This window comes from Gobio gobio (assembly GCF_949357685.1).
Source record: "Gobio gobio genome assembly, chromosome: 20".
NCBI lineage: Eukaryota > Metazoa > Chordata > Actinopteri > Cypriniformes > Gobionidae > Gobio > Gobio gobio.
The window spans coordinates 14,317,183-14,328,875 of record NC_137113.1 but is presented as its reverse complement, the minus strand read 5'-3'; the positions used below and the strand labels follow the sequence as shown (position 1 = coordinate 14,328,875).

General features: G+C 40.5%; 1 protein-coding gene across 24 annotated transcripts in view; it reads right to left on the bottom strand.

Annotated features, from left to right (window-relative positions):
* Positions 1 to 295: 295 nt before the first annotated feature.
* camk2g1 (calcium/calmodulin-dependent protein kinase (CaM kinase) II gamma 1) overlaps positions 296 to 11,693 on the bottom strand; it is a 102,470-nt gene continuing 91,072 nt past the window's right edge. For 4 of the 24 annotated variants that reach the window (XM_079801237.1, XM_079801256.1, XM_079801254.1 and 1 more), the window contains 7 exons: positions 10,679 to 10,733; positions 9,159 to 9,263; positions 7,164 to 7,307; positions 6,645 to 6,720; positions 3,625 to 3,719; positions 3,268 to 3,514; positions 296 to 3,139 (listed from right to left, as the gene is read on the bottom strand). In XM_079801237.1, the coding sequence (XP_079657363.1) occupies positions 3,282 to 3,514; positions 3,625 to 3,719; positions 6,645 to 6,720; positions 7,164 to 7,307; positions 9,159 to 9,263; positions 10,679 to 10,733 (708 nt within the window). In that variant the 3' untranslated portion in view covers positions 296 to 3,139; positions 3,268 to 3,281. The remainder of the gene's footprint in view (positions 3,140 to 3,267; positions 3,515 to 3,624; positions 3,720 to 6,644; positions 6,721 to 7,163; positions 7,308 to 9,158; positions 9,264 to 10,678; positions 10,734 to 11,693) is intronic. The other 20 variants (XM_079801248.1, XM_079801257.1, XM_079801255.1 and 17 more) reach the window with 5 other exon arrangements.

The window sequence follows — 11,693 nt, the reverse complement described above, 5'->3', positions numbered from 1 at the left end:
AACACTTTTTATAGAAAACCATTATGAGTACAATTTGTGTATAAACCATTCAGATGAGAGTTCACAAAAACAATTTATTTCTTAATCAGTAAAACTTTTTAAATTGGCACCAAACTACTAAATGCACCTTTATGTTCCATTAGGCCTGCAACCGAGAAGGAACGGCATATCGAGGTGAAGTAGACATTTTCCGTTGAAATAATGTGCATGGGTTAATCTTTCAGAATAAGAGCAGTGACACATAGCAAAGAAAATACAGGGAATGTTGATTTCATGCACAAAGAAAACACAGAATCAGCTGCAGAAATGCTCTTTTTATTAAATACTTTCCAGATCAAGTTTCAATAATAACAAAGCTATGATGAAGACCTACTAACATTCAGACAAACACTTGATAGTTGTCATTTCATGGTTTTATTAAATGTATGATCATGCAAAAATCCAGCATCCATGTTTAAACTCCGAGTATATACGAAGCCCAATAGTATACCATTACAATGCAATAGATTTACTTAGAATGAGGGGAGCATACCAAGCAGAGGCTTTTGTTTTATATATTTTTCACTATTTTCTACATGTTTTTTTTTGTCATTTTAATATGGTACATCACTTATAATTCCCAATGGAGTGATTTTCATGACGAGATGCAAATACTATGAGATTTTTTTTTTCCCTTTTTTAATAAGTAAACACAGACAGTGAAAAAAAAAAAAACAGATTTACCAAGAAAAGTAGACATGCATATTCGCCAGTTCATTTAAACTCTTTGATTTCTCCTGTAATTGGACGGGTGGGACAGACGACTCGTAACGTCCGCCATCTGGCCCGGGATTCAGACCGAGCTTTCAGGGGTTGGTTATTAATTTCGCTAAATCTACCAGCTAGTGACTTCTCATCTCAATCCCTTTCATTTTCATGGAGCTGAAGATGTCGATCGTGTACAGAAAAAGCAACTCTTGGATGGGTTTAAATGAAAATAAAAAGAATAAAAAGTGTAGATCTAGTTTGGCCAGGCAAGGCAGCAGTTCCCCATAGCACAAACAAAGGAAAAATAGCGATTTAAAAAAAGCAAGAAGCGCGAGACACGAAACGGACGCGAAAACAGCATCATCACATATAATCTGACAGCATCACTACTGACTTAAAAAGACATTGTCGTTAACGTGATAAACGCACACGCGCTCACACACACACACACACACACACACATGTGCGGAGGTATAGTCCTGATATGTCACGAAGCCCAGCACACAATGAGGTGTGCGAACACTACATGTATTTACAGACCGATACAAAAGACTGATGTGTTTCAAGGAGACGGGGTGAACTGGTAGTTTGTTGTTTTTCCACACATAATATATCGCGTCAAACGAAACTATGCTAAAATCTATCTAAAGACAAAACCGTAGCAGTGATGAAAAGCATCCGTGCAACTACAGACGAACTTAACCGATTAATCACTTGCGAAAATCAAACCCTCACTTCTAAGTTAAGGAACAATAACACTAAAACCGAGTTTAAATAGTCAGTGCCATAAAACCTGCGTAATATAGTTTGTGGTGAAATCTAACTGCTGTGAATTTTAATCGTACAAACATTAAAACTGTGATTTGAAACAACGTAACTGTGGCAACTGGACGCGTTGTAAGTGTATCGTTTTTCCCCACCCGCTCCTTGCGATGGGATGAACTGAATGGCATGTATTTACAGAGCACGTACACCCCCGTCACCGACATGAACCACGACTACGACGACACTGAGGACAGGGTGAGATAGACACGTCCAACATTACTAAAACAACCAAGTACTTTTACAATGCAGCTGTGTGGGTTTAAGAAGGGACGGCGAGTCTTAAATCCCGACGTACTCGAATACTAAAGCTATTTTCATCATGGTGTAGTTTGTAAAAATGACTAGTCTTCCTTTGAGTTCAAACCTGAAGATTTAGTCATTGGGAATGAAGTTGTTTGAAGTCTGATTATAACAGTACATTCTGCCTGTGTGTATAAAGGCAGTGGTTTGTCTGTGGCGCTAACAAAACGGAAAAGGGCAAATCTATTGGTCGGCATTTAGTTGTGTGCTGTTCACTTGGGTTTTCGTCATATTAAATCTACACGGGGGATTCCATTTGTACAAGTTCCGATCGCACGCACACCCACACAAACATACAGAGCGCGGTCAGGAACGACATCTTTCCCTAAACCTGGATGGCGAGAGTTTACATCTCCTTTAAATATCTCTGTATATCTTTACACGTTTATTTAGATTAACTTAAAAAATAAAACAGTCTTAAAAATTCAAACTGAACACAAAATACTTGTGTTATGTCAGTCCAAGACAAAAAAAAACAAAGAAAGAAAAGAAAGAAAATGAAGAGTTCCACATTAACACAAGAGATTACTAAAAACCTGGGCCGCACAGACCTTCTCTCAGACCCGGGTTACATAAAAAGCCAACACCGAACAGAAACACTCCTTAAAAAGACTAAAAACTACACTTTGGTTCTTTTTTGATATGAAGAACTTCTGAACATTTCCAATGCCTCGCTCTCGGATTAGACAACACCTTCCCTTAATTTAGTATATTTTGTGTCCAAAAATCTGCAAAGTATACAAGAATGATTGTGATGACAAACCTGTAAACTTTAGAAGCTTTTGGGCGCTAGTCCATTTTGTGATTTTTTTTTTCTTTCTTTTTTTTTTTAAGTTTATCCCCCCACCCTCACAACTCCCATCCTGGTTTACATAAATGCTTTTTCAAACTTGATTGTAGCTTCTGGTTCAGCTAGTGATTTTTTACAATATACAGTATATTTATGAATTCATAGATCAGTACTTACAACACCTTCTGAACATCTTTAACGGGCAAAATAAAAGATGGTTCCGTGGGAAAAGGACAAAACAGCACCCCCATGTGGGCGTCAGATACATGCACCGTCCCTTGGGCGGGGCCACGGCCGCGGCCAGCTCCCGTTGGTCAAAGATTGGACAGGATAGGTGGTGTTGACAGTTGAACTGGATGTTGTCAGAGTTCCTCACTGGTGTGTCTGTAACTTTAAGAGCTGTCATCCAGCTGGCCTTCACATGCCCGTCCAGCCACAAAGAAGAAACATTCCCATTATCTCGAGAATCCAGGTAAACTGGAAGAAATAAAGCAAACAAATTTCTGTGAATGGAAATGAGTCTCATCTGTTGATGCAAAAAACAAAAATAACTTTATTCAACACTTTCTTCTCCTGCGCAGTTTACGTTGTTACCGTGTTTTTACCTGTCCTGTGCAGTTCACTGTAAGGGGGCGGCTGGTGCCCCTGAGCAGTGGAAGTGGACGTTGAGCCACTTGCTCTCACGGCGGTGCCACACACGCGTCTCCTCCGATTGGCAGCTACGCGGGCGGCCCTGGCTGTCGATATACTGTGTCAGCCGGATATACGCAATGCAGGCAGCGTCCTCTCCGATGAGATGAACGTGAGGATTGAGAATAGTGGTGTGCACGGGCTTGTTGTTCTTACTCAACACTGTAAAAGTCAAACACATTAATCGTATCTCAGATATGGTTATTAGTTAGGACTTGCATGAATGATCATTTAAGGTAAATCAACTATACTCAGAGTTAGACATGACTCACAGTGCTCAAAGTAAAACTTGTGGAAGTCCATCCCCTCCACCAGGTTCCCCAGAGCTTCAGGCTCAAAAGAGGTCAGACCAGGGTCACAGATTCTTCTGTGGTACATAAGAATGTTTACAGAGAAGCAATTTAATTTGAGTCCGGATAAAACTGGATAGTACCAGCATTTCGTGGCTAGATGCAATATCCTCTCAAAAAACAAGAACATCTGTACACAGACTATGGATCAGGCTGGGAATTTAGTTCATTCAGCCTTTGTATGCATTTTTAATATACAGTGCATCCGGAAAGTATTCACAGCGCTTCACTTTTTCCACATTTTATGTTACAGCTTTATTCTAAAATGGATCAAATTCATTATTTTTCCATCAATTCAACAAACAATACCCCATAATGACAACGTAAAGGAAGTTTGTTATAAGTCTTTTTGAGTATGACGTTACAAGCTTGGCACACCTATTTTTGGGCAGTTTCTCCCATTCTTCTTTGCAGGACCTCTCAAGCTCCATCAGGTTGGATGAGGAGCATCAATGCACAGCCATTTTCAGATCTCTCCAAAGATGTTCAATCGGGTTCAAGTCTGAGCTCTGGCTGGGCCACTCAAGGACATTCACAGAGTTGTCCCGTAGCCACTCCTTTGTTATCTTGGCTGTGTGCTTAGGGTCGTTTTCCTGTTGGAAGAGGAACCTTCGCCCCAGTCTGAGGTGCAGAGGGCTCTGGAGCAGGTTTTCATCAAGGATGTCGCTGTACATTGCTGCATTCATCTTTCCCTGAATCCTGACTAGTCTCCCAGTTCCTGCTGCTGAACAACATCCCCACAGCATGATGCTGCCACCACCATGCTTCACTGTAGGGATGGTATTGGCCAGGTGATGAGCAGTGCCTAGTATCCTACAGACATGACACTTGCCATTCAGGCCAAAGAATTTCATTAGATTTTGTTTCTCGTAGTCTGAGAGTCCTTCAGGTGCCTTTGGGCAAACTCCAGATTAGGGCTGGGTTTCGATTCAAATTTCAAGAATCGATTCGATTCCGATTCTCAAGATCTTGAATCGATTATCATTATTCGATTCGATTCGATCTGATCCAATCTTCGAGATTTAGATAAGTGTTTTTTAAGAAAGCATTTTTTTCCAGCTGTTACCTGAATTACAGGACTGTAGTTATGCAACATATTGATACTATTATTATAGACATTCAACTGCAAATTAATGGAGGATGGTTGCAAAGAACAATCCCCCTTCCAGAGTGTTGATACAACTGCTTTCACAAACTTGCACTGGTGTAGACGACAGAGGACGCAGAGGTAGCCTATATCAGCAGCAGTAGACCAATTATTTAGACGCGAACCTGATATATTATAAAAAATTACATTAAGAATTGACATTAAGATCGCAAAGGTAAAGGAGGCGCTAAGCGTCACCGTAAAGTTTTGCACGATAACATCCAGGGAATCACCAAACCCGCCATCCGTAGTCTGGCTCACCACGGCGGTGTCAAGCGCATCTCCGGTCTGATCTACGAGGAGACCCGCGGAGTGTTGAAGGTGTTCCTGGAGAACGTGATCCGCGATGCCGTGACCTACACCGAGCACGCCAAGAGAAAGACCGTCATGGATGTTGTGTACGCGCTGATGCGGCAGGGACGCACCCTGTACGGCTTCGGAGGATAAACGCCTGAAATCAAGAGAAACCACAATCTGCCAGATCGCAGCTTTTAGCGTTTCTGGAGTTTTCAAAGATGCCATGTTCGTTGTTTTAATGTCCTTCCACCTCGCGCGAATGCGTGAATTCAATGACACGGCAAATTAAAATTCACGGGGAAAATGTAAGCCTATTATTAAATCGATCCTCTGAGTTACGGATCGATCTTTAGAAATTAATATGAAAATCGATTCAGAATTGGTGAATCGATTTTTTCAACACAGCCCTACACCAGATGGCCTTTTACTGAGGAGTGGCTTCCGTCTGGCCACTTTGGTGGAGTGCTGCAGAGATGGTTGTTCTTCTGGAAGGTTCTCCTTTCTCCACAGAGAAACGCTGTAGCTCTGTCATCAGGTTCTTGGTCACCTCCCTGACTAAGGTCCTTCTCCCCCGATCGCACAGTTTGGCCGGGCTATAGAGTCCTGGTGGTTCCAAGCTTCTTCCATTTATGGATGATGGAGGCCACTGTGCTCATTGGGACATTCAATGCTGCAGATTTTTTTCTGTACCCTTTCCCAAATCTGTGCCTCAATACAATCCTGTCTCTGAGGTCTATAGACGATTCCTTGAACTTCATGGCTAGGTTTGTGCTCTGACATGCACTGTTAAAGGGTCACTTCAGTGATTTAGCATCAAGTTTTGTATCAGTAGAAACCCAGTAGTATATTCAAATTATGGTACTTTCCCCCCTCATGTCCCCCTGAGACGAGAGAATTATGAATTTTATTTCTGGAAAAAATCCGACGCATGCGCGAGAATATGACGCAGATCCGGCGTTCGGACACATGACTCAGAAGCGATTTGTTAACAAGCAGAGGAAGACGCGCGTATCTAAGCTGTTGAATTCTACATTGATCGTCCTTTAGGTCTCGGCGTAGTTCTCAAAATGTGGCTAAAGTGTGCATTTGTGACTCCAATCAAGTTGTAGAAACATCTCAAGGATGATCAGTGGAAACAGGTGCCATGTCATGAGTGCCATGGCAAAGGCTGTGAATACTTATGTACATGTGATTTTTTTTATCTTTATTTTTTTTTTTTATACATTTGCAAAGATTTCAAACTAAATTCTTTCACGTTGTCATTATGGGCTATTGTTTGTAGAATTGAGGAATTTTTTTTGATTTTGATCCTTTTTGGCATAAGGCTGTAACATAAAATGTTGAAAAAGTGAAACGCTGTGAATACTTTCTGGATGCACTGTATAATATATATATATATATATATATATTCATACAAGGACCTATAATTTTCATAGTATCTGATACAAAAGTTCAGAGATCCCTGTGTTGCAGTCATGAGCAGGTGGGCTGTACTTACGTGTATGCTTCAAAGTCTCCATTGTTGACAGCTTCGATCAACTGCTCCGTGATCTTTATAATCTCCTGCTTACGAGCTACTCGAACAGAACGGGTGAAAGATGGGGGATGATGGAGGGAGCGGAAATGAAATGATGAAAAAAGCAACAACAATGGAAAGTTAATAACCACAACCTGCACTGCTTACACTGAAGATACCTGCGAAAATGTCATATTAAGGCCTACTGACACAAAGAGTGAAAGTGACATAAAACTGCAAATAAAGAAATCATAACTCAAATTTATCAGGCTGTGAAAAAAATACATATGCCTAAATTAAATAAAAATAAAATGTGCTGAAATACTCAGAAAACAATCATCAACAACCTTGACTAACACAATGCAAACTGCCCACTGTGACATCTGATAAGTCACTAGCTAATTCTGTTAGTATGAAGAATTTGATTTCCTGTTGACATCCTCTGTGTGTGTGTGTGTGTGTGTGTGCGTGTGTGTGTCCTGGTCTACCCCACACACTTACACTGAGCTGCGGACACACTCGCTGTGATACCGCCGACCCCATGGACTGAAGCACAGGGGCCAGAATGAGTGCGCTCTAACTCTGGACATGAGGCATGTTCTGAACTGTTCCATGCCAAGCGTTTAACGTCATGCACGGGGACGGCTGCAACACACAACGCAGCACACGCAACAGTGAGGTGATGATGCATGCAGAAAGAGAGAGGACCCATGAACACATGATTATGAAGTACAGATCACACAAAATAATAAATCTTTTTGTGCTTCCACAGAATACAAAAGGAGAAAATTTGTGCAGCTTTTTTATCACATGGGGATGGATGTTGTTGAGCTTTGAAAATGTATCATAAAAGTGGTTTATATGACTTTATTAGCTTTATTCTTTTTGGAGTCTCCCAGTCCCTGGTCACTTTTGTATGGAAAATATCAACATGAACGTTTGGCTAAATTTCTCCTTATGTATTCATATGGGTTTGTAACAACATGAAAGCGAGTAAATGATGATAGAATTACATTTTTGGGTTCTATTTCCTTTAATGCCTTATGTAAAAGTATATACAATATAGTTGTTTTGTTGTACTTCATAAACAGTGTTAGAATGTATATAAAGGGATGAATAAAAAAAGAATGGAAAAGTTTCAAATGGAAATATGATGTTCAAAGCAAGTTGTTCAAAGCAAATGTAGACAATGAATTGATGGCTAATGAAGTAGGGAACAGGAGGGAGGGTGGAGGAAACTGTGCTGAAGACAGATGCTGACAGATGTTAAAAGAAAGGGAACAGGTGTGGATGAGAGCATGTATGATGTGTTGCAGCTGCAGTGTTTTCTGGCTTGGACACAGAATCCAGTCCATTTTTGTTTCTTATACCATTACTCCCATGTTAACAGAAGTCTTAAATCATTTTGTCAGTTCTAACGTTTTTGTTAATTTAAAAATAGTCAAATAAGTGTTTGTTTCAGCAATTGTATCCCATTTGTAAACATTAATCTATATTATGCATGTACTGTCTCTGTGTTATTGTCCACCAACATGCTCTCTAGATTTTTTATTTTTTCAACTGGATATCACATGTTATGGTTTATAATGGTTTTGGTCATATACAGTACCATTCAAATTGGAGTTTAAGATTTTGAAATGTTTTTAAAGAAGTCTCTTACGCTCATAAAGGCTGCATTTATCTGATCAAAAATTCAGGTCAAAATTTTGGAATTCTTATTACAATTTAATATATATTAAAATGTAATTTATTCCTACGATGGCAAAGCTGAATTGTCAGCATTACTCCAGTCTTCAATGTCATATGATCCTTCAGAAATCATTTCTAATATGCTGATTAGCAATTTAGTAAAAGTCTTCCTGATCCCATACTTTTTGAAAAGTAGTTTATGTAAATGACTTTGGTCATTTACCAAACCCAGTTGAAGAAATATTATACAATTATTTCAAATTAAAAACAAGCATTAGAATTCAATGGACTATGAATGATAATAGAAGAAAATTAAGCACAATTTCACTAGATACCCTATTTCAGGTTTTCAGAGTCAGCATCATCAGAGACTGAATGGGATATTGTTACATCAACCAGTGAGACATTAAATCACAAATATGTAGCAGGAATCTATTGAAATGTGTGAATTTTTACGACTTCTGAAACCTCAAAGGGAAATGTTCGAGACTTTAGTCACAAATCAGGGAGGAGATTGTAGGAAAAATCAGGAGTAGAACATCTAAAAGGTCAATCTAGCTACTAAAGGGCATCTTCTGGTCACTTTACAGTAGCATGCATCAGGGGGTGAATACATTTGTGAGCAGAAAAGGGATTCAACAACTGTGACATACTGTTCTACACGGAAAACAAGTGACCCATATGATAGTACGCTAAAGGGCAAAAAGGCTGGAGTTGTGGGGGTGGGGGGACAAAAGGGTCTCGACTTGAAGGTTTGAGGGAGGGGGGTTGAAGGTGCCCAGGTGGTACGAGAGGATCTTGACTTACTGGCAGGAGAGCCCTGAGGTGATGCCACCAGAGCGGGCGGCTCTTCCCCGGCACTGCACTGACTCATCACGGCACTGTCACTGCTCGCTCCCTGTGCACTCTCGGCTGGCACAGCCCCAAAACCACACGACACCAGGAGGAAAAACACACACATCTCTCATGTCCTTCACCAGCCGAAACAAACTAACATAGACACCACACCAACGCTGGCACGCAATCATGACTAAATAGCTTAACGGTCACGAAGACGCTGAATGGGATGCGTTTAGATGAGCTGTTCTCAATAAAAGAAGCACTGTGTGTATGGGAACAGGACTACAGGTGATGATCCTGGAGTTATGAGTGATGGCGTGACGCAGGTCTGTATCTATGGGTGTGGTGAAGCTGAGCCGTGTTTGTTGTGCTTGGACAACAGCGCACTCAGAGATTGTTTCTCCAGGCTCCGCGCCAATTTCCTGTCCTCATCACCTAACCTCAGACGTGACGGAGCTAATGATAAGGCTCTTTAAGCTGCTATTGTCTGTCCAGGCTCGGAGTGAATAAGGAGAGGAAATGAATTCGAGCCTGGCCCTTTTCGTGACAGAAAACTGTATCGGCGAGGGTCCCTCTGGGAAAAACAGTCTGGTTCACAACATGCTAATGAATTTACAAGACACGGCACATCAACAAACATCTAAATAAGTGGGGTGAAAAAACACAGGACACACACACACAAACACACAAAATCTACGAGGAAACCTACTGAGACACTGACAGCTTAAAAACAGATGTGCGTGTATATATATATATATATATATATATATTTAGTTTGAATGTGTCTGGAAATTCATTTGGGTGACAATGACAAATTGTGCAAGTGATCTGCTCATTAAAGCCCTATTCGGATGGGACTAGTTTTCCATAAGGACGTCAGTTAAATGTGTATTTCACAGATATCCTTTGAGATTCTAATTCAGTTTTAATTTAACAAGTATGTTTTTCTCACACAACCATCTCTATCATTGAGTTCAGAGAAATCTAATCCCGTCTGGATAGGAATGTTTGTGAATGCGTTGAATTTTTTTCCCCACAATGAATTTGCTCTTATTTACATTGCTGAACACTGTAGCTAAATCTCTCTGGTGCACCTTCACTATGGACATTTGCGAACATTGTATCTCTTAACTAGCAATTTAGCTGTAAACCAAAAGTGTTGTGCCATCATGCATGTTAATGTGTAAAGCACAATCCATCAAACCCCGTCTCAATGCCCTCTACCGTAATTCCCCTCCTGTCCATCCGGCAGCATGTGTTCATGGCCCTGCCTTCAAATCACAAAGCTTCAGGTGTCACAGCAGCCTCATGTTTCATATTTCAAATGGCTGTTGAATGATGTGAGATGTATATTGTTAAATCAAAGGCTTTTTTGGTACTGCAGTACCGGAAGTGTACGGAGTGGAGAGGGATTACTCTTCTGACACGGGAGCTGGAACGCCACAGTGCTGAAGGCATGCAGAGAACAGGAGAAAAGATCTGTGTACCTTTCCTACCTTTCATATCCTCTTCCTCAGTGGTGTTACAGCTCTCTGTGGAGCCCTGGAGATAGAAACAAAGAACAAAAGAGACAAAAAAAAACATGAGATGTGAAGGCAAAGTCATGAATAGCATTAGGTTATGGTCTCTGAAATCAGTTTTAGAACTACAGGTGGGCACCCTATGGTTCAAACCAATGTTTTTTGATTCAGAGAATTATTTTCGATATAACTTTTTTTATTCAGAGAGCGATTACAAAGAGTGATTACACTTTATTTTGAGGTGTCCGTGTTACAGTGTAATTATGCATTTAAGTACTGATTAATAATAATTAACAACATGTACTTACTATAGGGTTAGGGTTAGGATTAGGGCATGGTTTAGGGTTAGTTGCATGTAATTATGCACAATTTATAGTAATTATTATAGTAACTACAGTGCATCCGGAAAGTATTCACAGTGCTTCACTTTTTCCACATTTTGTTATGTTACAGCTTTATTCTAAATTGGTTTAAGTTCATTCGTTTCCTCAAAATTTGACAAACAATACCCCAGTTTGAAATCTTTACAAATTTAATAAAAACACAAGTATTCACAGCCTTTGCTCAATACTTTGTTGAAGCACCTTTGGCACTAATTACAGCCCATACTCTTTTTGAGTATGATGCTACAAGCTTGGCACACCTAGCTTCTCCCATTCTTCTTTGCAGGATCTCTCAAGCTCCATCAGGTTGGATGAAGAGCATCAGTGCAGAGCCATTTTCAGATCTCTCCAGAGATGTTCAATCGGGTTCAACTCTTGGCTCTGGCTGGGCCACTCAAGGACATTCACATAGTTGTCACATAGCCACTCCTTTGTTATCTTGGCTGTGTGCTTAGGGTCGTTGTCCTGTGGGAAGAGGTACCTTCACCCCAGTCTGAGGTCCAGAGCATCTGGAGCAGGTTTTCATCAAGGATGTCTCTGTACATTGCTGCATTCATCTTTCTCTTGACCCTGACTAGTCTCCCAGTTCCTGCCGCTGA